This window comes from Marmota flaviventris, chromosome 19 (genome assembly GCF_047511675.1).
Source record: "Marmota flaviventris isolate mMarFla1 chromosome 19, mMarFla1.hap1, whole genome shotgun sequence".
In the NCBI taxonomy this organism is placed as follows: Eukaryota; Metazoa; Chordata; class Mammalia; order Rodentia; family Sciuridae; genus Marmota; species Marmota flaviventris.
Window position 1 is genome coordinate 16,435,395 of NC_092516.1, and position 26,079 is coordinate 16,461,473.

At 46.6% G+C, this 26,079-nt stretch overlaps 1 protein-coding gene across 1 annotated transcript in view; it reads right to left on the reverse strand.

Moving 5' to 3' along the window:
* The window catches only part of Cog7 (component of oligomeric golgi complex 7), a 64,078-nt gene that overhangs the window by 4,097 nt on the left and 33,902 nt on the right, over window positions 1-26,079 (reverse strand). Inside the window, exons 10-15 of the mRNA XM_027948433.3 lie at window positions 21,741-21,857; window positions 19,392-19,457; window positions 16,554-16,740; window positions 14,248-14,388; window positions 8,958-9,041; window positions 5,446-5,560 (exon numbers count right to left, since the gene is read on the reverse strand). Coding sequence (XP_027804234.3) covers window positions 5,446-5,560; window positions 8,958-9,041; window positions 14,248-14,388; window positions 16,554-16,740; window positions 19,392-19,457; window positions 21,741-21,857 — 710 coding nt within the window. The remainder of the gene's footprint in view (window positions 1-5,445; window positions 5,561-8,957; window positions 9,042-14,247; window positions 14,389-16,553; window positions 16,741-19,391; window positions 19,458-21,740; window positions 21,858-26,079) is intronic.

Below are 26,079 nucleotides of genomic sequence, written 5' to 3' on the forward strand. Positions count from 1 at the left end.
TATTCAGAGATGGGGCCTCTGGAGGTGACTGGGTCAAGGGCTCTAATCCTTGATGAATTCATAATTGAATGGCTATTGGGAGGAGGTGGAAAGTTAGGCAGGGCCTCCATGGGGGAAGAAAGTCCTTCAGGGTGTGACCTTGAAGGCTGTCTTGTTCCTGGCCTCTTCCTCTTTGCTCTCTGGCTGCCATGAGGTGAGCAGCTTTCCTCTGCCATGCTGTTCTGCCTCGCCACAGCCGAGAGCAACGGGGCCAGTGAGGAACCATGAGTTGGAATTTCCGAAACTGTGAGTCAAGATAACCTTTCCTCCTATAAGTTGATTTTCTCGGGTATTTTGTCACAGCAATGGAAAAACACAACTACATAAAAATGGATGAAAAGGAGAAAGGGAAATGAGCAAGAGACCAAGGCTTGTGCCCCAGGAGACAATCCAGATGGAAGGGGATAAGCAGGCAGAGGAGGTCCCACACTGGGCATAGAGCTGCACCGTCCCTGTTTACTGAACGGGTGGGTATGGCTCTTCCACTCAGTGGCAGCAGTTCATGAGTCTGCACCTGCCCACAGACGAACACAGAGGAGGCTCAGCCCCAGAACAGGAGCCACCCGCCACAGCCCCCGGTCCAGGCCTCCAGGGAGTGGGTGGACCTCTGCACCCACGCTGTGCAGCGATTTCGTCCTCAGCCCAAGCCACAACTCCTGCCCCACTGCCAGCCAGCACTTGGACCATGACAAGGACACAGGTCTGAGGTTTCCTGAAAACAACTGCTACAACCCAGTGTCTGTGTGCTCGTGAGCACGGAGGCAGGGGGCCCCCGGGACAGTTTAACTTTCCCAAAGGTCAGTGTCCTTGTGGGGAAAGGCCTTGTCAAGGTCTTTAAACCCTCCACGGCATCTCTCTGAGAAAGCCCTTTCCCTGTGACAGAAGGCTCCCACCGGCTGCTCACCACCCAGTTCTTAAAACCTAGAAACCGCCAGGTGCTGTCGGAAGCTCACTGTGTAATTGTTCCCAGTTTTCTGTATGTTGGAAAATTTCCATAACAAAATGTTGAGAAAGGAAAACAAAAAATAAAGAAAAAATGAAACACTCAGCCTGGCTGTTTTTGATGTTCTTATGTTTTCAACCATGTTGAAATCCACTTGGTGGTGGCCACCTGGGCAGTGCCCAACCCAGTGCCCAGCACACAGTAAACAATTCGCACACATCTGTTTGGTGAATGAGTAAATGAATGGGTGAAGGGAAACAATGGCTGGCTCACTCTATCTTCGTTTTTTAACTCTTCAGCAGTGTTGGGGATGGAACCCAGGCCTGGTGCATGCCGGACAATTGCCCCACCACGGAGCCCCACCCGCCCGCAGACACAGATTCCAGGGAAACAGAAGCAATTCTGTCCTTCCTTGTAATGAAACCAGAGTACACACAGCACCACAAGTTTGCCAAGGAATCTGAACCAGCATTTAATCCTTAAACTTGACATAGAAAAGCAAGATTTATGAGTTAAATGATTAAGAGATTTGCTTTAAAGACTCTAGTGAAAAACACGAGAGAAATAGAAAAACCAGGGGCCATTTTTGAAGCTGGGCTTTGAGTACCTGGGGCTTCGTGACACTATTTGTGTGTGTGAAATTCCTATGAAAAAAATGTTTACATTTTTTTTTTTTAATTTAAAAGCACATTTTAAGGGGCTAGGGACACAGCTCGGTGGTACTTAAGTGTGAGCAGACCCTGGCTTTGGTCCTCAGCACCAAAAATTAAAATAAATAAATGAAACTTAAAAGTACACTAGAAAATAGTTGAAAATAAAAATCACTGACATGACCACAGAGTCCTTCAATAATAATAATTAACATTCTAGAGTACAGATACTTCTTGCACACAACAGAGAATACATTCTTGTAAAATAACGCAGGAGGCACAGAAATATGAGTAAAATAACTATCCTCCACATGTTTGCTCCCACGCCCTGTGCCAGGCCCCTGGTCCCCCTGGGACAGATTCTTCCAGGCCTGTTCTCAGGGCTTTCTCACGTGTATGTACTCAGAGGGCGGGTTTGCTTTACTCTTGATAAAGACCACCCTCAGAAAGCCTTTACCAGTTTATTCTCCACCACAGGCTCTTCACTTTGGTTTTCTTCTGCTTTATCAAGAGCTACACTGTACACAGGACAGAGGTAGAAAGCACATCACAAACGTTTTAGAGAACAACTAAACGCCACTGGCCACGACACACCTCCCTGGGCAAGAGCACGGCCCCTGCAGTGCCCAAGAGTCCCCGCATGGCCCTGCAAGTGCCGCAGCAGGTGTGAACAGGGCCAGGTCTGAGATGGCCTCCTGCTCTGCCCCGCAGTCCGCCCCACAGGTACCCCACCCCAGCATGCTGCCTGGCTTTGGGTCGAAGGGACTCTTTGGAGATCTGCCCATGCCACTGTGTGTAGCTCTAGCTCCCTTGCTTTCCAGGGTGCAGTGATTTTGTTGGACAGCCATATCATAATGCATGCACCCATTTTAATGCTGATGGACACCTGGGTTGCTTCCAGATTGGGCTACTACCAAATCATTATGAAGACCTTTAGGATGTATCTGGGGCACATATGGATCTGTATCCAGGAATAAAACTTGACGGGCCAAAGGGTCAGCACATTATCACTCTTATTAGAAATGCCAGGCTGTTCCCAGGCAGATATACCAATTTCCTGAGGTGGATCAAAGCTCTCTAGTCTTTTCTTCTTACATTTATATTCACAGCAGTTCTGAAAATGGAACCACACGGCATATGGTATACTTAATACACTGGGAACACCTTTCCAAGTCATTAAATATTCTTCTATAATATTTTTAATGACTACATAGCATTTTATTATATGGATATACTAGAAAATTTTAACTAATATCTGTAGTTTCTCATAATGTTTCAATGTTTTGCCTTTATAAAAAGTGCTGGGGTGAAAATTCATAGTTATACTCATGATTATTTATTTTTCCATGTTTTTATTGTGGCGTAGTAATCATACATAATAGTGGGATTTGTTTTGACATATTTGTACCTGCACTCATGATTATTTTATGAGCATAATTACATAGCAACAATCTAAAAGGTAATTCTGATCTTATGTCAAATTATACAATATAAACTGTTATCCATCACTATTGCCAATACTAAATGTAGTGGCTTTAGTATGTACATGGCATCCCTCAGGATCCATGGGTGATGGATCTCAGGAACCCCAGAGATACCAAATCCAGATATTTAAATCTCTTATAGTATTTGCATATCATCTCCACTATCCTCTTGTGTACTTTAAATAATCTTTAGATTACTTACAGCACCCAATACTATATACCTGGTTTCTATGCTATTGTTTAGGGAATTATGACAAGAAAAAAACCTGCATGTTTGGTACAGATGGAGATTTTTTTTTTCCCCAAATATTTTTGATCCAGAGTTGGTTGAATCCACAGATGCAGAACTCACAATCAGAAGACCGACAGTATACACACATACACAATTTGATCAGTTAAAAATAGTATATTCCATTTTCATTTGCAGTTACTTGAAGATTAATAAAGTTAAATAAATCTTAATTTGGGGGAGTTATGTGAAGGCCTTCATGTTATTTACTGTATTTCGCTACATAATTGTCACAGATTTTATGCCCGATTTTTTTGCAAATGGAGTGTGACCATTATGTGAAGCTTTTTTTTTGTTTTGATATTTTTTTAGTTGTCAATGGACCTTTATTTTTTTATTTATATGTGGTACTGAGAATCGAACCCAGTGCCTCACACTCGCTAGGCAAGCGCTCTACCACTGACCCAAAACCCCAGCCCAAGCTTTTAATTGTGCTGATATTACTTAAAAATCGTTTTTTACTAAACTATCTTTGCTGCAAGATTAGTATATTCAAAATACTCATGAATATGTGTTCATATAATGGTGATGATCATGCAGTGAAATACAGCCCTTATTTTTCTGTGGGGGATTCGTCTTTGTCTTACTGATCTGTAAGATCATTTATAAAATAAAAATATTAACCATCATTAGTCACATATGTTGCTGTTTCTTCCAGTTGACCATTTACCTCTTAATTTCCTTTTCAAATCTTCCATTTCAAAAGGTCTTCCATTCTCTCCCCTAAGATTATATTAATATCCACCCATATTTTAGCTTAGTAAGTTTCACATTTTAAATATGAACTGCAAATACTAGTCTTTTAAAAAATAATGAGTGTCTTTTGTTTACGGCCCTATGAAACCTATGGAAATTTCATTTGTATCATTTTTGCAAATGATTTATAGACATGAGACAACAATGTCTGTTCTCTGTGGGACCCAAAGCTTTCGTTCTGACGATTAAACACACCAATTATCCTGCTCAATTCCTCTTCACATCCTAAGTAAGTTTTCTTTTTGATGTCCCAAAGCCTAAAGGAGAGGTCTCCCCACAGTCCAGTGGTTTTGTCAAATTCTCATTGTATGTCTGATCAGGTATGTATTTCATGGTTTATCCTTTGTGTATTTCAGTGCCTTGTCATCTGACACTGAAGAGTATGTGACTACTGCAGGTTTACTGAAGGATTCACCTTTTATCAACATAAAAGAATCACCCAGGTCCCATCTGCTACCTTTAGATTTGAATCCAACTTATTTGTAGCAATCATCCTGCTTTTTTAAAATTTTAGGCTATCTTCTGGCATTCTCAGTTTCTAGCCTTCTGGGGTGACTAGTTTATCGTCAGTGTGGAAACTCCCTATGAGCTGCTGAATCTTCCACATACCAGGTTGCTTCTCCTTGGGGCAGGGGGCCAATATTAGAAATTAGGATAATTTTTTGATCAATAAGTTCATGATCCCTGTTCAAATCTGTCAGGCCCAAATAACAAAAAGGAAGTATCTAAATGATTTATATTTTTGTCTGGTCAGTTTAGAGACTCGGGAGCCTTGGGAGTCAGCAGCAAGCTAAGGCTGCAGACACCTGCACAGGAGGCATTGCCTCTATGGGGAGAGCTGATTTTTGACAGAGCAAGCAAATCTGTTCTCATGAGGTGGCATGTGACATGGCACGAGGCCCACATGTCAGGGAGCCGAGGGAGGTGAATGCTCAGCAGATCCCCATCCTGTGAGCTCACTGCCACCACCAATCACCCAGGACCCTGGGCACCACCTCCCCAGCTGAGGGGCCCTGGGTCCACTCCAGGGGTCTCCGCACTCCTCCAGGGGTGCCCTGCCTCCAGTTCCTTCCCCAACAGCCTGGCCGGAGCTCTGCCCTGCTGAAGTGCCGCAGCAGGAGCAACCAGTGGCCCTGATGTTTTTCAGTCTCCACTGAATACTCTGACAACTATTTAAGTGGGGCTGAGAAAGAGACATTGGTTAAGGAGTGAGGGTGTTAAAAACAAGCCTCAAGGGACACTGCTCCCTTGGCCACAGGAGTCGTGGCTCCCTGGTCCTCTTACCTTGCTCAGGAGGAAACGGGAGCTTTCCGGCGTGCAAAGCCAGCTCTAAGGCAGAGTCCTCCTGAGTCACAAATGGCTCAAGATTCAGGGGCAGGGACATGATGTACTGCCCGATCTGAAACAAAAGAATGCACTTTCAGCCGGACACTGACGCATACGGGCACTACTTACGTGGGACACTTGTGCAGAGTCAACAACAGAAAGACAAAGTGGCCAGACCTGGGTGAGCACCAGCGTGTGGCAATGTCAGCTATGGCGACACCTTCAAAAAAGCCAATGGCAGTTTGCGGGGGACTGGGGATTCACCCTTCTCAGCAGTGGCCCCGATATTCAGGGACGCGCACAATGCCTCACCAGGGAGGCGGTGGGTACCAAGGTGCTGTGTGAAACGTGAAGCACTGTGTGCACGGGAGTTCCCGAACCTGCGCACAAGGAAAACCAGGAAGGTGCGCACGCCAACCAGAGCTGGCCCAGCAGAGACTCAGAGCCTACCTTCCGCACTGCATCTAGACAATCCAACAGGGGAAGGAAGGGGTTCTGTTTGAAAACAGCCACTTATAACTGCAAACTCACTTGGCAAGAAATATGTAGTTTTCACAACACAAACTAGAAAGTAAAGATTGACAAAACCGGGCTGGGGCTGAGCTCAGCGGCAGAGGTTCGATCATCAGCATCAAGTAAATAAATAAATTAAATAAATAAATAAATAAAGGCATTCTGTCCATCTACAGTTACAAAAAATAAAAATAAGACTGACAAAACTTTCTTGGCTGACAGGGAATCACAAATGGTCAGGTAATGCGACATTTGGGACAAGCCCACAATCATTGCAGCATTTGTCCTGTGTTGTCAGATACTCCTGTGACAGTTTTCAAGGGTATATCTGATGCACCTATTTCTATTACAGCTCATAATTGTTTTGTGTTTTAAGGTAAGTATATATTTTATCTCAAAATAAGGCTGATTTGGGGGTTACAACAGTATATACGTTCTAGAAAGGTTTTTTGAGACTGTTGTTGTTTTTCTTTTTTGGTGACATATTCTGTGACATCCGCCTTATGGACACTTCTTAATTCCACAAGCTGCAAGTCAGAGAGGTACTAAGGACCCTCTCCATCGGGCTTCATACACACCTCACAGTGGCAAGCACCTCTCAGAACGAGGGCTCCAGGAGCTCATGCAGAATCCACAATCCACCCAGCCCAGAGGCCTCTGGGATGCCCACCCTCACTTCCCACCATTTAGCACGGTCTCAGCGTTCAGTGGTCTGTGTTGCCAACAAACAGTTCTTGGATTGGTCTCCCTCTAAAGAATTACACAGATGGAAGAATGGCATTTCTTTTCTTTCCTCTTCATTCATTTACTTAGCACACTCTCTCACTCTTAACTGGATAAGTGGCCTCTTACCTCACAACCACCACTATGGTACATTTCAGCTTGAAAATGGCAACAAATCATCTTTCTCCCCACAAGGCTGGGGGAAAGGAAAGATGCTCCTTTCTGCTGTTGGATTTTCCTTCTAATTCCATTCAACAAGCATTTCCTGTGCACCTGCTATGTTCAAAGACCCAGGCCAATTCCTGAATTTGGTACCTTTATGTACCAACCTTTTAGTTAAATCCATGGGCCCAGTTTTGTTTGAAATAGAGTGTCATATTATTATAGCTGGTATATATGTGGTTTTTAAATTTCCAAGGTCTTCTCTCATTTTCACCCCTTTATGATGCTCACATGATTTGGGGGGGAGTGGGGTAGGGTGGTGGTTTACCAACAAGGCAAAAAAAATTTTCAACAAAGCTCGACATTTTAATCATCTGACATCTTAAACTTCTATCAACTGGCCTTAGATGATAGGGACAGCCGTAGTTCCTAGACAGATCCCATGGCTCCAGCTTTCTCTTGGGGACTCTTGCCTCTATTTATTCTCTGGAACTCAGTGTGGAAATGGATGCTTATCATCACACCTGTGGGTATTTATCTACTATGCTCATATATTCAGTAAGCTGTTCTTGACATCCCATGCCTAGGGAAAATGAAAATCTCTGGGATCAGACAGGCCTGGGTTTGAGCCCCAGCTCTACCTCTGCACGACCCTGGGTGACTTACTCTGTTGGAACCTTGGTGTCATCACTGCTCATATGAGGATGAATCGAGACCTATTTCAAAGCGCCACTGAGAGGGTGAAATGGATACTGTGTGATATGCACATAAAGCATCTGGCGTCCCCACTGGGTGAGTGGCTGCTCCCTCGTGGCTGCTCTCTTGTTCACTAGAGCCTTAGCCACTCCTAGGAAAGAGGCTACTGAACAAAACTGAGACCACGGACCGTCTCACAGCACTGTCCTGGCATTTGGTGCACATTTAATAAAGGTTCCTTTCCTGCTTCCAGGGGTGACAACTTCCACCACACGGCAGGGCACCACGGGTGGCAAGGGCCTGGACCTGGGTCTCATCCAGCTTCCTCACCTCCCTACACTTCGTTTCTTCAACCTTAGCATCAAGGCAGTTGGATCTCAGGTCATTTCCAGAAACATCACTTTCTGAATCAGTCTAGACCTCCTAATCCTAAAGATATAAGCACTCCAATGCCTGGAAAGACCACCCACAGCTAGCCTCGTCCATCCGGGATGGCAGGCAGTGCCCTGGCACACAGGAGGAGGACGGCCACCGCAGACTCGCGCTGCTGCAAACAAGCCCCCGCTGAACGCCAGCCTTCCCCCGCTGCAGAGCGGAGCTGCCATTCACTGCTTCCAACTTACAATAATCGCTTCTCGAATTCCTTATCTGTTACAATTAAGTCACAACCTACACAGGAGCTGGATTCTAAGAGCTTCGGGTAGATAACCTACAACACTCCAGAAGTTTCTTACGATGTGAGGTATGCACGGTTGGGGTGTGTTACTCCTGTACAGTTATCTGCGCACACTGACAATTAAGAGCAACGGGGCTGGGCTGCAGGAAGGAATGGAAGGAAAGGCCATATGCAGATGACCAGGGTGACTATCAATTCCTGGAGGTGAGTGCGGAAGGCGGAAATGATTTTAAGGCCCCTCCCCCGCTGAAGGTATTTCCTGTTCTCTTTTCACTTTAAGCTTCTAGGTCTACCATTCTTCTTAAGAGATGTGCTTGGCGCCGTGAGGTTCACCACGAACGCACCCAGCACCGAGCCTGGCACAGGGTAGGAGCTCGCTAACTGTGTGCTGAACTTGAATTCAGAAACAATACGCACTGCTCTTCTCTAAGACAGAAGAATGTGACCACTGGCTCCTTGATTTCCCAAGTCCTAAGTTCTTACTGGACTCTCAAATCTAAAGCCCTCAGGAAATGCCCAATCTCATATTGGGAGAGAGGGAACAGGGTAAAAATGTCTTGGGGTCTGAAGTGGTTGTGTGGCTCTGCTATCCAAAACCATGGGTGTAGACAACACCAAGGGGCAGTGAGCACCTTACCTAGAAGGCCAGAATCAAAAGACCAGGTGAGACCACCCTGGAGAAGCACCCAGAAGCCCTTACGTTGCTGATGTACTCCAGAGGGGTGAGGCTGAAGGCCGGCAGGTCATTGGTCAGGGTCTCGCCGATGCCAGCTGTGGTCCAGCTCTAGGGGAGGAAGGAGAGAAAGCCGTTGAGGGCACGTCTGGCAGTGCTGGAAATGCCACGCGAAGGCACTCGAAGAAGCGGCCTGCCTGAAAGGGGTCAACTGCGATCAGAACTGACCTCTGGAACAACCCAGCGGGCCAGGGGTTTCTCTTCTTCAAATCTCCTTGAAGCCCAGAGAAAGGAATCATTTCTCTCTCGCTGGGAACACCCACCTCTCAGTCCAGCTACTGGGTGGCTCGGTTCCCTTTTATCTCACTGGGCACATGAAATGAGAGTCAGATATCCTCTGATCTGAGTTTCTCCACGTGGTGAGGCCACCAGACAAGAAGTCATTGGGTACAGGGAGCCTCCTAGCCTTGGACCTTGGCACCCTGATGGGACCCCCACCCCTTCTCAGGGACCATGTCAAATCCTGCATCTTGGGAAGGAGGCTCAGAAGCCCCTGTGCTGCAGGCTTAGCCCAACGGCAGTCCCCAAAGCGACTCTGCCTCAATTAAAGCTGCTGTTTGTACTCCTATCTGCCTTCTGGATCTACTTCTCCACCGACTCAGGCTCAGAGGGAAGGGAGAGGATGGAGCCTCCAAGCCTCAGCAGCCACCCTCCGTCCTCTCCGTGACTCCGTGACCCTCTGACGGACAAGGACCTCAGCCCCTCCACATGGCTCTGGTCAATTACACAGAAACATGTTGGACGTTGCTGCTGGAGCTTCTCAGCACCCTGCAGGTGAACTACCCCACACACGCGCTTACAGACCCCAGCAGGGCACCCCTCCTACACAATGCTGGCCTCCCAGACCCCACTTGAGCTGCCCTAACGGCAGCCTGGAAAACAGGTCCTTTCCTGGTGGCCCGTGGGAGTGACTCCTGAGGTCACCATGTAGCTGCTCTCAGCAGCCACCTGATGCCTGATCCGGTTGCTTGATCCTTTAAGTAGCATTCCGGGAATGGAATGACCACGTCCACCCCCGCACTGGGCTGCCAGCCCGGGCTCAGCCCGCAGGCCTCCGTGCCCGCCAGCACTGACTCCACTGCTCCTGGGTCTCCTGGTCCTTGCTGTGGGTGAGTTCTGTCCTTCTCCACCTCTTGAGGTTTCCTTGTTCTTGTTTGAGAATTCTTTCATTTCAAAAGATCCTTTTTTCCAAGTAACTCAACCCACTGAGAAGCAACTCTAACCATCTACGCTCACCAAGTACCTGTAAAGTGCGGGGTCTCGTGCTAAGCTCTGTAGAGCTGATACAAAGAAATCTAAGACTTGCCCTTGTCCTCGGAAGCTCCTTGGAGAAGCAAGATCCCCCTGATACGCCCATGTTGCCTGCCCCCCACCCTGTGCACACACATGCACGTGTCCATGAGAGCTTTCAGGGTCACATGGGAGATTTTATACCGATAGAGCTCAGGCAAGCAAGAGCTCAGGGTGATCAGAGAAGGGCTGGCCACAGGATGCATGCAGTGCCCTGAGGCAGGAGTAAGGCTGGAAGGCGAATATCAGGCTAGGGAAAGATCTTACCTCCAACACATTGACTGCAAGAGGAAATGGGGGCGGGGGAGAGAGAGAGAAGAAGAGGAGAAGGAGGAGGAAGAGGAGGCAGAAAAGGAGGAGGAGGAGGAAAGGGGGAGGAAGAGGAGGAGAGAGAAGAGTCAGAGGCAGGAGAGAGACAGAAAGGAAATCTATAGTTCAAAAGAGACCCAAAAAGACATGCCAGTCAATCTCCCTGTGCAGGATCCTGGATCCTAATTCAGTTAAAATAACTATGACATTTATAAGACAGTTGGAAATGTGCACACTGGTGGATGATATGGAGGAGCCATGTTCTTCTTTTTCGGGGGTGATTGTAGTATTGTGATTATTCTTAGAGTCCTTGAATTTTAGATGATAATTTTTTACAAAAAGACTTTAAAATAAAAAGTCCCTAAAAACAGACTGCCAGACTGGTCCTGGAGAGTGGAGGCAGGGGATGCTTTGAATGGGGCGGGACGGCACCACAGCAATGCCCTGTGAAGACCGGAGCAGCATCTGAGGAGGATGGGGGTGCACAGGAGATGAGAAGCTCAAAAGCGGCTCAGAGGTGGCAGGAGCCATGAAAACTGCTGGGAAAGACCAGTGACAGTTGGTGGTTCACTGGCAAAGAGGGCACAGAGAGGAGGCCGAGAAGTCGCCAGGCGGGAAACAGAGGCTCCCGTTAAGACCAACAACGGTGCCACAGGGCAGGGCAGGACCACTGTGGGGGTAAAGACCAGCGTGGCCACCATCCAGCCAAGGGATGGGTGCTGTGGGCTGGAGGCCGGAGAGGGCGCTGAGATGGCAGGAGCAGCAGCATCAGAATGGGATCCGTGCAGGAGGAAGAAGGGAGCGAGGAAGAAGTGTGGAAAGGGGCGAGACAGAGTGCGGAGTCTGGGAGAGGCCTAGGCCAGGCAGGAAAGGCGACCTGAGGAGGGCGACGGGGAAATGAGGTAGGTTATTTCTTAATTGTTCAAGTTTATTTAAAATGCCCTTCAAATGGGCTTTTCTACCCATCTGTCACCAGGTAATACAGATGAATGTCAATGATCTGTTCTGAAACTGGATACAGTGTTGGTTTATAGTCTTAAAACATAAAAGGGCAACACAATTTACAGCAAATGTTAAAAGCAAACATCTAATGACCAGGGTTTAATTTTCAGATCCTTCAGGCCCAAGTGTTTGCCTTTGTTTTGTGTGCTCTGCGCTGGCTCGCAGAGAACTCCTTCTAATCTCCAGAGCTGCTGGGCCCATTCCCAGTGGCCCGAGGTGCTGCGGTGAGGCCCAGAGGTGAGATCCCAGCCACCGAGACTGAATCATATAATAAAGAACTCTGGAATGCAGAAATGGAGGGGAGAGGGCAGGTGGGAAGCAGAAACCCGTTGAAATGTAGAAGTCAGACCAAATAACTGAGGGAATTAATTTCAGAACAGAAGGTCAATATCTTAAGCTTTGAGAAAATAAAAATAATAATAGCAACCAAATCTTGAGGCAGAGCAGGGGAGATGAGTGATACAAGGAAAGCTAATCCCCTCAGCGCTCAGAGCAGGTGGATCAGTGTCAGTATCTGTCTAAAATGGAAACACAATTAACAAAATAATGACTTCAATCCTCAGAGTTCTCATCAACTTTTTTCTTAACCATGCAGATATCTTCAGAGAGCTAATATATTTTGTGATGAAAAAAACAATGATCTCAAGTTCAACAATTTCATTTGTTCTCTTTTTTTCCCACTAAGTTCAAATAAAACTTATATTGTACGTGTTTTGCTTTTGAAAAATCAGCATGTGCAGCAGAGCTCCATTTCTTCTTATGGACCTATCTGTGACTCTATCTGGCAGCATTTAACACGTGTATGAGCAGGTGTGAAGAGAAGTCCAGATTGCCAGATCATTTCTAGATGGTGCAATTTTGAAGGGATTTCTTTGCACTTTCCTATATTCTTTTGAGTTTCTGAAAATGAATATATGCATAATTTTTATTTTTAAAAATCAAGTCATTTCTTTTAAGACTAAGAATCACAGCAAGGGGCTGGGGTTGTGGCTCAGTGGTAGAGCACTTGCCTAGCAGGTATGAGGCACTGGGTTTGATCCTCAGCACCACACAAAAAGAAATAAATATAATAAAATGATTGTGTCTATCTACAACTAAAAAAAATTTTTTTAAAGAATCATAGCAAGGAAGAAAACTTCTGCTCATTAATAAGCGTCTACTCTGGGGCTGGGGCTGTGCTAAGTTCTATCATATGAGTCCTCACCAATCTGTACAGTGAGAACGACTGAACCCTCATGGTATAGACGAGGAGGTGGAGACCTCAGAAGAACGAATAACCTCAGTCTTGAGAAGCAACGCGACCACACAGGGCAGGGACCAGGCCCTGAACACTCGCCACAGCAAAGCTGCCAGGAAGCCCATTATTTCTGCTCCAGTCTCCTCTAGATTCACCCGCCTTCAATGCTAGAATGAGAAATGTGATCGGAGTAGACCCCTTGGCCCTAAGGAAGAGTGAAAACCACAGAACCTCAGGCGCAGGAAGAACCTTACTGACATGGAGTTAAGCTGAGCCATTTTATTTATGGAAATTCTGGTACCCAGAGAGGGGGTGAGACGAGACTGACGTCCTACAGCAGCCCAGGCTCCTGGCCGCGTGCGCTTTCTGGAGGGCAGCAGACGGCAGAGAACGCATAATCATGCCATGAAAGTTCTTGCTGCTTCCTCGGGGGACATTAAAGGCCCATAACTCAGTCTTTCCCAAAAGATTATTTTTCAAAAGAGTGGAATCCAAATGGACTTAGGAGTCAATTAAGCAAGGGGCAGTCCCACCCCATAATCCAAAAGGAAAGTGGTAAGATCTACGCTGGGTGGGAGGAGGAGACAGATCAAGGGGAGCCCAGGACTCCTAGGCGATGCCTCCAAAGGGGTCGGGACAACCAGGAAAGAGCAGAGGGTGCAGGACGAGCATGGCTGGCGAGACAACTCAGAAACAACCAAACTCAGGGAACCAGGAGAGAATGCAGCAGAACCCTCCAAGGCCACCTCAAAAACACAAGATCAGATCTGATAAGGCGCTCTCCTGAGCCAAGCTCCAGAACCAATTCTCCAGAGACTCTCCTGTGGCATGAAAACAACTCAACCTCAAAAGGCAGCACGCCCTCCTGAGCTGGCCTGAGCCAGGCAGTGGCACACCCTCTCCCTTCCTCCCCGGGAAGGCAGGCTGTGCTCTCTGAGTGGGGAAAATGAATCAAGCCACACTAGCAATCCTAGGACACATCCTGCTAAAAAAGCACCTGAGTAACTACAATTAAGATAAGAAATTCATGCTAAGGCCAGGGACAGCGGTGCTCTCCTGTAATCCCAGGGACTTGGGAGGCTGATGCATGAGGATTGCAAGGTCAAGGCCAGCTTAGTGAGACCCTCTCATGAAATTTAAAAAAAAATTTTTTTTTAAATGGCTGGAGATGTGGCTCAGTAGTAGAGCACCCCTGGGTTTAATCCCCAGTACCACAAATAAATAAATAAATAAATAAAGGAAATTCATGGGTAAGCCATGAGTTGAAATGACAAAGTGGCCCTCTGCTGCGCAGCCTAGGACAATCAATGTAGGATCCTCCTGAAGTAGGTGCGGTCGGGAGGGTTAAGGCTAGACTTAAATGTGCTCGAGGAGGAGGCAGGACCTGGGGGGAATCACCAAGGTCACAGGAAAACTCACGTCCATCTTGGAAACGAGTAGCAGCTGCTGTTTGATGCGCAGGAAGACGGAGTCGAAGGCCAGCTGGTGGGCCTGCTGGGTGAGCCGAGTCAGGGCTGCCCGCGGTGCGGCCAGCAGGTTGTGATTACTGGAGCCTTTTTCCTTAGACAAGAAAATCAAAAGGCACTTTGTTAGGCCCTGAAACCAACCAAGGTATCAGCTACTCATGTTGAGAGTTACTGAGAGGAAAACAGTGAAAGGGGTTCTGTGTACACCAGTGCCCGAGCCTGGCTGCGCCCCAGGTCCCAGGGAAACATCCCAGACCACTGAATCCAAGTCCTCCAGGGTTGGAGCCCTAGAACCTAAATCTCTGACTCACTTTCCCAAGGTGATTTGGATGCATTTGGGCTAATATTTTGGGCTCATGGATTGGCAGTTTAGGAAAACACAACCTGTGACCCTCCCTCAGGAATAGAGGAGGAGGAGAAAACAATGATCAGAGGCTTCACACATAAGCAAGAGTGATGGACACAGCCCTGATTCCCAGGGATGGACAGAGCCCTGATTCCCAGGTCAAGTTACTTGGCTGAAAGCCAGGTTACGCACAACCTGTGTGAGTCCCAAGGAATGCCAAACAGCCTGAGAAAATACAGAGATGGAAAATGTAACCTTAGTTTTGCTATTACAAATGAACTGATTACAACAGACATGAATCAGATTAGCAATAAAGATAAACAGAGCTGCTTTAACCTAACCTCAGAAGCATGGATGAATGAGCTTACAGAATTGCCTTAAGAAGCACGTTTGTCAAGCTCAAGTGCAGCCAGTTGGTGGGCCACAGTGCAGAGACAGGGAGACCCTGGGAGGGAGAACCGGAGCCTCAGCTGTGTCTAACCTCACTGTGTAGTTCACCCCAGAGCTCTGGGCTGGTCAGGAGCACTGGAGACTGCATCTGGTGGGACAGAGAGAGCCACACCTTCTCCAACCAGACCACGAGGTGGGGAGGATTCTGGACCTGATGACCACTGCCCTCTTACAACCCTGGGAGCCATTTCCAGGAAACCCTGTGACTTATCTGATTTGCTGGGAAGTTCTCCCATCTCTGAACCCAAGAGGCCCAAAGTGCAAAGTTAAAGGGAGCTTTACAGCAGACAAATAAAGAACTCAAAGAAGGGAGGAGGGGACCTTTATCCCCAAGTCCGCCAGACTCCTTGTGGTGGAACTCACAGCACAGAGGTTCCTGGGGTCTCTCTGGCCCATCTCTGGGGAAGCAGTGACTTCTCCAAATGCTGATTTGGGGTCCTCTTTTATGGGTTTAGCCTGCCTATACATATGGTCCCTCCTGCCATTCAATAAAAGGGGACTGCACCAAACACGGGCCAGGGGCTCCCAGCTCCACACATCCTGTGGACAGGTCTGCTCTGGAACGAAACACAGCAAGCCCCCGGCCGTGGTGCAGAGCCACAGTCTCAACCTGGCTTCTACCAGTAACAAAGATCCATCTATCAAAGGGCCTCTAAGTTGCTTTTGTGAATTGAGCTGCCATAAACATTGATGTGGCTCTGTCCCTGTGATATGCTGACTTTAAGTCCTTTGGATATAGACCAAGGAGTGGGATGATTGGGTCAAATGGTGGTTCCATCCCAAGTTTTCTGAGGAATCTCCATAGTGCTTTCCAGAGTGGTTGCACCAATTTGTAGTCCCACCAGCAAAGTACGAGTGTGCCTTTTCCCCACATCAACACCAACATTTACTGTTGTCTGTATTCTTAATAGCTGCCATTCTGACTGGCGTGAAATGAAATCTTAGAGTAGTTTTGATTTGCATTTCTCTAATTACTAGAAATGTCAAACTTTTTTTTTTTTTTTATTTGTTGATCGAATGTATATCTTCTTCTCAGAAGAGCCTGCTCAGCTCCTTAGCTCATTTGATTGGTTGTTTGTTTTTCTGGTGTTAAGTTTTGTTCGTTCTTTATATATCCTGGAGATCAGCTCTGTCTGACGTGCATATGGCAAAATGGTGCAACGCTACAACCAGAGAAATGAAAAGCTGTGCTGTAATTGTGTACAATGAATCAAAATGCATCCTGCTGTCATATATACCTAATTAATATAAAATTAATTCATTAATTAAAAAAAGAAAGATCCATCGCCCTCCCAGCAGCATCTTAATGGTTTCAACCTATTTGGGTGATTAGCTCCTTAAAAGCCCAACATGAATGAGAAAGAGAAGTGGTGGCAGGACACACAGAGGGCCTGGAACCTAGAGAGGGTGGGTGACAAAGGAGGACCTTTCGTTTGCAAGAACACCATCGTCTGCTCTCCCACCTTGAGGGTATAAAGGGTCTCCATTAAACTGGCATACTCGGCAGGGTCGTCTTTCTGGAGGTAATTGTACTCCTGCCACGGGTTCTTGGCAGAGCTCCTCTTGTCTGTCAAGATGCTTTCCTGAAAGCCAGCCAGGCTCCGAGGGCTGTAGGAGTCGGACAGATACTTCCCCGCTGTGGACAGAATCCTGTAATGAAAGCGATGGCCATTATGCCCCGGGCTATTTTTAAGGAGCTCTTTTTCTCTGAGCAGTCAGATTATTCCTTTCTAAATTGTAAGACATCAAACGAGGCAGCAGAATGAAGGTCCAGTTCATAAGGGAATGAAGACAGCCTTCAATCCTTAGGAGGGAACTGAACCTCAGGGGCGCAGTAGGGCCAAGTGATTCGGTTTCCTATTGAACACCCTAATGGACACCGTCTTCCTAATGGACACACGGCCTACCCAAGGGCAGCTCTCACATGCTGCCATCTGGGATGCAGTGTACATTCTATGTAGAACATTCTTGCTATATGCACATCACAGTGTGGAATAACCAGCTGCCGGGATGAGCAACCAACACTAAAGTCACAGAGACCACTGGGCAGGGCAGCGGGTGATCTGGTCCCTGGAGAATAGTGACAACTTGCCACATGCCTCTTTACCCACAGGATGCACCGTCCCACATGCTAGCTGCTTGCCGGGGAAATGCATGAGCGTGCACCGAGGAGGGAAAGCCACAGTTCCATCTATTTCCTCAGCTCATTTCCTTTTCATGATAAGTTGTTGCCCACTCTTCTGCCCTAGGAACTTGGACACTTACACTGGATTCCCAAAACCTGATTGTCCATTCAAGTTGTCCTACTATGACACTTTCCTGGTGAAATACAGATGCCCCTAGATTTACGATGGGGTTACGTCCAGCAACCCTTTATAAGTTGAAAGTGTCCCAGGTACAAAGTGCATCTGATCCACCCAACCTACTGGTCATCTTTGCTCACAACACAGCACACCATAGAGCACCAGTAGCTTCCCTTCTGGACCGCATGGCTAAGGGGAGCTGAGCCTCACTGTTGCTACCAACATGGTGAGAGAAGATGGTAGCCTGAACATCACCAGCCCAGAGAATACCAAAACTCAAAATTCAGAGTGTGGTTTCTACTGGATGTGCATTCCTTTCAGATCATCCTAAAGTTGAAAAATTATGAGCAAAACCATAGTCAGGGGCCTCTGTACCAGTGTTCCAAAGTGAGTGGCGGACACAGGAACACACAGAGAAACTGTAGTAATCTCCCTGTGTCTCACCCAAGCTGCCCAGGACTAGAGAATCTCTCCAGTGACACCCAACCCAGCCCTGCTTTACTCGGGCCATAAATCACAAAATGACTCCTTCTGCAAAGAGGTGAGAGCCTGGTGGCAATGTCCGCTATCACTGCGACAGACAGGAGTGTTCTGAGTGATTGCTCTGCGCCCCCAGGGAGTGGTCCTGGTGAGAGTGTGGGTTCTGAAGGGGAGACTGATGGGGAGATAAGATAAGCTTTACAGGCGGCCACCACACATGCCACACAGGCTGTGCAGCCTCCCAAACAGGAACACGGATGGCGACTGTCCCTTTCCAGGCTCAGAGCAGCCAGGATGACATCACCCCCTTCAGAGGCTGCTCTCATCTTTAGCCAAGGTGGAGCCAGGCTCTCGCTTCTCGGGGATGCAAAACGCAGCTAGAGAGGTTCACTCTCACCCTCTCCTCCCTCTCACCTTCCTTACGGGACCGCCTTAGCCTTTGGATGGTAAAGATCAAGGAAACCCTGCATGTCCTGATAAGAAAAGATGTCTGATAGATAGATATACTCAGAGAAATGCCAGCACAAGGTGACACGAGGGATGCTCACAAGCTCTGGTGACTCAGGCGACATCAAGGCTCAAGTCAGTGCCTCTCGGACAAAGCTATTTCTACAATTTTTTTTTTTTTAACTTAGAAAGTTATTACCTATAGCAAAGTCTACGCCTCAATGTCCCTTTGCCTATAAAAATGAGGTTAGAGTGGTAAGTGCCCACCTCCTCAGCCACTGGGGGGATTCATCTTAGTGGTGAAGCTCAGTAAGTGTTATAAAGGGGGAAGGGGACACAGGTGTAGGCCCAGCTGAGACAGGAGGATCACAAGTTCAAGCCAACCTGGGAAACTTAGTGAGACGCTGACTTAAAATTTTTTTAAAAAGGGGGCAGGGGGTCATCTGGGGATGTAGCCAGAGTGTGTGCGTGTGTGCTAGGCAAGCACTCTAACCACTGAAAGAAAGATGGAAATATGGGAAGTTGGCACCCTTTGGACGGAAAAAAATGGGCCAACAGGGCCGTCTCAGGGTGATGTAAAAGCCCTAGCAACATCAGAGAAGAGGGGAACAGGGGGACCAAATTCTCCTTGCACACACACCGGCTACACAGGCTTTTACTGCAGGCTGGGGAAGGCTGTCTGGTTCCCTGCTCTGTGAGATGGCCCGGGCCCTTCCCCACCACTGGAACACTGGCTATGGGGAAATGTGTTCGGAGCCCAATAACTGGCTTGACAAACATCAGTGAGCGCCCAGCCCATACACGATTTGGAAATAACATGTACTGTTTCCTCCTTTAGGCTGAGACCTCCACAGCTAACCAAAATCACATGACTGGTGCCAGTAGAACAGCCTTGCCCTTTATAGGTGCTCAATAAATGTTTAATGATGACAATAATGACACCTTGTATCTAGGTTCAGACAATTCATGAGCTTTCAGATTTGACCATAAGCTGCCCTGCTGAACTGTACTGGATCAAGTTCCTCCACCCAAGAACCCCAGGGCCTGGGCGACACGACACCCCACTGCTACCTGTTGGCCAGCTGCTGCTCGAAGTCCCCACACTGCCGAAGGAGCTCTCCACAGGTGGCTATTATCCTAAACAAAACAAAAAGCACTTCAAGTTCAAGTACCTGGAATGCCAACATTTACCAGACAAACACTGGCTCATTCATAAAAATTCTAACTATTCACTCCTTTTGGTGGAGCTGTGCTCTGGTGAAGTCGTGAACCCTCTGCTGGACCACCTGAGCCATTTCACTAATTAGTAATTAATATAAAGGTAAATGGTGGTCCCTTCCAATACCTTCCATGTTACTAGTGTCTCTGTTATGAACCACAATTCTATCCAAGTGTCTTTACATTCCAAAAATATTGGGCTTTATCTTTGAGAAAATGGTTTGGAAATTCCTGTATAATTTTAAAATCCATATGTATTACTTACAATCTGTTAGATGCCTACTATTTATAAGGCATAGAACTGTTTTGACACTAGAAGTCTAATCCTGTGAAAGGCAGATGAAGATTGATCCATTTGCTTCTCAGAGATAAGCCTAGTGACCATCACGTCTGTATTTCATGATCTTTTAATTTCCAAGTAATTTTACGCCAGACCTTAAACCCCAGCTAGATCCCTTCAACAGCAAACTCATAAGGTCAGGACAAATCCAAGGATTAAAAATATCTTTAGTTAACTTTTAACTTTCTCTAAAAGCGCCTGTCGTCACCAGGGTATCTGGGCATTCCATCATAAGAAAGGTTTATGAAAAAGTAAAATATTCCACTAGCCTCAGGTGCACAGAAAAAATCTGTGCAGAATATGTCCCTGTGTGCTACGCCACCACAGATGACAGGGGACTCAGTTAACCTCTAGAACATCACGTCATTAAAAATTAAAAGTCCAAAACAGAGTCCACGAGGTGGTGATCCAACACGGTCCTGGGTGGTCCCGGGTCACTCTGGACAGCCTTCAGTGGGCCTGGCTGTGCTCTGGCATGGGTCACTGCATTGCACACTACATGTGTCACCAGTACTTGGGCCAGGGACCAGGCAAGAAATGTAAGTGGGTGACGAGGGCTAGACGAAGAATGGCTAGTCCCTTTAGAACTTGCATCCATGAGATTTCTTTTTATCCCAGCCAACAGAACAGCTGTTAGGCCACTTGGGAGCAGAGAACCTCGGCACTACAGAGAACACATGCCAGTCTCACAGGGACCTCGGCTGCCACCGCAGTGCCACATTGTGACAATGCAGGCATGATAACACCAGAGCATCCAATTTTGTAGGCAACATTAGAAATTTGGGCGATGTTAAATCCGGTTTGTCAGTGTTGGTGACTAATCCAATTTAAATGCTATGATCAAAAAACATGTCTGTAGGGCAAATCTGGCCATGGGCCACAGTCTGTACCCTCCAGCTGGTCATGTCCAGGGCCAGACCTTCTCAGGCCACTCCTGATTGTACTCCCACCTACCTACAGGCTTGGAGCAACAGGGCACCTACTCAGTGGCCCACAGGTCACAGGACTTCCCCAGGATCTGGCCACTGACAATGGCTTGAGAGGGTCACCTGGATGCCTCTCACAAAACTTTTGTGTGACCCTTTCCAGGACACACGGTGTTGTCATACCACAGAATGTGTGGTTCTCAGATCCCAGAGGCAGGACCGCTGTTCATCCTCTAAAATATAAGCAACAAATCATTTCAGGGATGAAAAAGCTGCAGGCTAGAAGAAAAAACCTCACAACAAACATAAAAAATTAAGTCATTAAAGAAGATGAAGCTGGGCACAGTGGCACACACCTGTAACCCCAGGGACTCAGGAGGCTGAGGAAGGAGGACTGTCACTCCCAGGCCAGCCTGGGCAACCAGAGAGCCCCTTCTCAAAATAACAAATGAAAAGGGCTGGGGTATAGCTCAGTGGTGGAGGGCCCCCGGGTTCAATCCCCAGCACCCCTCAAAACAGGGAAGACAAAGCTTTCCTAAGAACTTTAATTTATGAGCGGAGGAGTCTTTTTGGTGTTTTGTTGCTGCTGTTGGTTGGTTTGGTTTGTTTTTTGTTTATTGACGTGTTTTTGGAATCCAGAGTACTAGCTTTTTTAAAAAGGCAGTTGAAAAGCTGAGTGCAGTGGCGCCCATCTGTAATCCCAGCTACTCAGGAGACCAAGGCAGGAGGTCACCTGGGCAACTTAGCAAGACCCTATCTCAAAATAAAATCAAAAGGGTTGGGGATGTAGAGCTCTCCTGGGTTCAATCCCTAGTAATCTTAGAAAAATAAATAAATAAAAGAGGCAGTGAGATTAAAAAAAAAAAACAAAAAACACCTGATAAACACATTTATTGTACAATTAGGCCCATGCTTAAATTGCAACCCCCATGTTACCTAATGGAGTTCTGAAAAGCTGTCCAGTCTTCTTGAAAAAGGGAGTTGGGAGGAATATCGTCCAGTTTGCACTTCTTTCGTATCGACTGGAGAGCACTGGTGAAATCGGACACATACCTAGAGGGAAGCGGAAAAATGACAGGTGTGTGAATAAACTCCGCCACTCCAAAGACGCCTGCAATTCCACAGCTTTGGACAAATTGCTGATTACCTTGAGAATGTCTGCGAGTGGCTCCCACCATGGGAGGAGAACACTAACAAACCTCTGACCACAAAAATGCCTTCTCGTTGTGGCAAGACCATCCTAACCACCTGGCAGGGCAGCCTTGAGAGATGCTCAAGATGAAGAGGAAGGTGACAGCCACTAAGTCAACTCCAATGACAATCAGGCAAGAAAGGGTGCTGGTAAATTCCCCTCATTCTAACAGATGCATGTCTTTGGAAGCAGATTTGAACAACTATTTTGAAACCCACGTGTCTACTGTAATAACCAAATGTGACACAGGACACTATGGGGCAGCTGCGGACATTCAGGGTACTTTTGTAAGCGAATCCCCTGAATTTAGACCCAATGGCCATGGCAGACGACCACACCTCCACAGCAGGCAAGGGCCCGGCTTCATCAGCACAGGATGGTAAACGTGGGCTCAAAGCCGGAAGACCCTCCCTCATGGACCGCAGCCTGCCCTCACTGTGTGAACATGCTTCTTTCCTTGCACCCTCCACGCTATAATCAAACAATTCAGTGTGTGTGTGTTTGCTCAGTGCCTGTTGTGGGGGCCTGAGAGGTCTGTGAGATCAGGGACTGTGCCTCTGTAACTCATGATGGGTCCTGAGGAACTAGCACTGGGCAGGGCATAAAGGAGACACTGGAAATCGTTCCTGAATGAATGACACTTGCCTGGCACTGTTGGACAAGCGCCTCTGGGTCATTGGGCCTCAGTTTCCTCGTCCTTAAAGTGGATTTAATGATGTCTTCTGTATCACCTCACAGAATTGTTGTGGTGATAAAATTAAATAAATGACATAATAAACATTCTCTGGAAAGAATAAAATGACTGTTGATGTGGGATGGGTGGTGTTTCTAAGGATTTACATTTCTTGGAACATTAACACATCAGTTCATGTCCTTGGGCAGGTTTGGTGGTGGCAAGGATGAAGTGAGGGTTCTGGCCTTTGGAAACCAAAAAACTTGTGACTTTGGGTACATCACAAGCAGCTTTCCCTCTCTGCCCTCTAAATCAAAAGCTCTGAGTGAGGGAGGTAGAACATGAAGCCCAGGGCCTGAAGAGTAAGTGTGTGCACTGGAGAGAAAGGCCTTTCAAGGAGCCAAGTGGAAGAAAGTACCTCAGACCACGTCCCCACCTGCAAGCCACACTGCTCCTCCCTCCACACAGGCTTCGGGCTTTAAAGCAGAAAGCTACAAAACTCGTGTTCCAGGGGTGGCACCTTCCCTACCCATCAAGAGAGGGGACAGCTCCCTGAGGGAATTAGCTGTTAGGGAGCCTGGGCCTCAAGGGCAAATTAGCAGGGCAATGCCCAGGAATGCTTCAGCTGTGGGAGGTTAAACAACTGTGTCACACCCTGCAACTATGACAAGCATGCATTAGAAGAATGTGCCATGCACTGTCCCCACGCTCTGCAGAAGTTCCTGACAGCGTCCCGGGGGAAGGTGAGCAGACACGATATCTCATTATCCTTCCATCTGGAACTCAAAATGGGTTTATCATGAAATCTCAGATGAAAGGGTAGCCTTTACCACATTATTTTTGTCTTCAAACTCTCCAACTCTCTCTCACTATGCACATTTCCAAATGTCTACACACAGAGTCTCTGTGTTCGGGATTTTAATTACAAGCTTTGCTTAATATCAAAACCACCATGGAAAGAAGGTATTATTATCATCAATTTACTCAGAAGGAAGATATTAAGACTCAGAAAAGACTGGTGACATGCTCAAGATCCTAACCAGTAAGTGCCAGGACCTGAGCCCGGGCTGGTCCCATTCCAGGGCCCTCCCACCCACCACAGCTGCCAAGTCCCTCATTCTGTGGCCAGTACATCATACATCGCCTGCTGTATTCTACAGTTTCCCTCTAGTTCAAGCCAGGCCCGTCTGCTCCTCCCTCCCCCTGTGCCCCTAACACCCTCCCAAGCCCGCCTCACCAGTGAACCACGTCCCATCTGAACCCTGCTGGAGTTAGCTTCAACCTGGTTTTCCTGACTAATTGTATAAACTTTAGCTATTTTAGTAAATCTTCCCTCCTAGAGGAGATGACCTGATTTCACCATACAGTTTGAATTTTTAATATGGATATTATTTTTAAAAACAAAGTAAACAAATAATGAACAGAAGAACTAAAAGCAAAATTGTAAGTAGCAAAAGCTCAGAGAAGCAGGAGTTAGAGCAACAGCCTTAAGAAATCTCAAGACCTCACCTTTCATGTGGAGACAACATTTAAAGTTTGTTAAAATTTTTTTTCCTTAAAGTTTTGGTGGGGTTCTTTTTTTTTTGTCTTTTTTGGAACTGGGGGTCGAACCCAGGGCTTTGCGAATGCAAGGCAGACGCTTTGCCACTGAGCTACATCCCAGCCCTTTCCTTAAAGTTTGCAGGGAAGAATCAGAAAACTAAAAGCAAAATGTTCAAAACTTAGTTACTCATGAGGTCTAAAAAGTGATTAGGAAGGGAGAAGACTTTCACATTTTTATGTCTTTTCATATTTTAGGGGGAATTATTTCTAAAAGAATCATTTCTGCTATTTCATAATAAAATTCTTAGATCAAAATTTAAAAAATCTTTCAGGGCTAAGGTTGTGGCTCAGTGGTAGAGCATTTGCCTAGCATGCATGAGGCACTGGGTTCAATCCCTAGCACCACATAAAAAGCTAAAGGAACTCAATAAAGGTCTTGTGTCCATCTACAACTAAAAATATTTTTTAAAAAATCTTTCCAGGACTGGGGCTGTGGCTCAGTGGTAGAGCACTTGCCTAGCAAGTGTGAGGCCCTGGGTTCGATCCTCAGAACCACATATGAATAAACAAATAAAGTGAAAAATCCATTGGCAACTAAAAAAATTTTTTTTAAAAATCTTTCCATTCACAAAATCCTGATAGTGACACGAAAGAGTTAAAACTTTGATTAAATTTGCTGCTGTTGCTGCTGCTTTTCTTTTTCTGGGAATACATCTGGGCTCATCTGGGCACAGTTCCAGCCTTAATGCCGACACTTGGAGCTGCCCTGTGAAGGTGGTGACAGCTCATGCCAGTGACTGAGCGCTCTGGCTCAACAGACCTTAGATCTCCCAGGGGTGAGCTTGGTATTTCTGGAATGACAAGAGCTTTCTAAACTCCCCCAGCAAAACTGCTTCAGTTCAATACGGGGAGTTCTGAGACTCAGGGCAACTTCCTTGTGGAACACACTGCGAGGGAAGGTCCCTTGGAGAGCCTAAGAACGTACTTGTCTATAAACTAAGACTGGAGCCTGTAACTTCCTGAGGACCCTTGCACCTCAATTAAACAGGTCAGAGGATCCAGCCTTATACAGCTTTCTTTTTCTTCTTTCTGACAAAATGCAATTTAACTTTCCCTTTATTTTCCTTTCCTTTGGGAAACATCATGTGTGTGTGTGTGTGTCTAAGCACATACACACGCAGGCATGCACATTGAGCTTTGCACATGCAAAGCATACAGTCTACCACTGAGCCACACCCACAGACCCTTCAGTAACAGCTTTACTGTGATATAACTCACACACCACAGAACTCACCCATTTTAAAGAACACAATCCAACAAGTTTTTAGTGTATTCCCAAAGTTGTAAAACCACTGCCACACTTTAAACCGTTTTCCTCAGCCCAAAAAGAAACCCACACCATTTAGCAACCATCTGCTGTCTTCTCTCAGTTCCCCTGGCCTCAGGAAACCACAAATCTACCTTTTTTTTATCTTATTTACAGACTTGACTACTCCGGGCATTTCATATAGATGGAATGACATAATATGGACTTTTGTGATTGGCTTCTGTCACTCAGCATGATGCTTATGTTGCTTATTTTGTATTTTTAATTATATTGGAATATATGTTTGTGCTCATTGATTTTAAAAAATAAAAAAAATAACTAAAAAAGCTAAATCTCCTATGACTACAGTCTCAGTTTCCCCAGAGATAACCACTGTTTGGAGTGTCTTGCCTAACATGGGGTAAAAGTTCAGCAAACTTTTTCTATTAAGATCCAGAGGGTAAATTTGTTGTTGTTGTTTTCTCTACACTGGGGATTGAATCCTGGGCCTTGCACATGCTAGGCATGTGTCTACCACTGGGCTACATCACCAGCTCCCAGA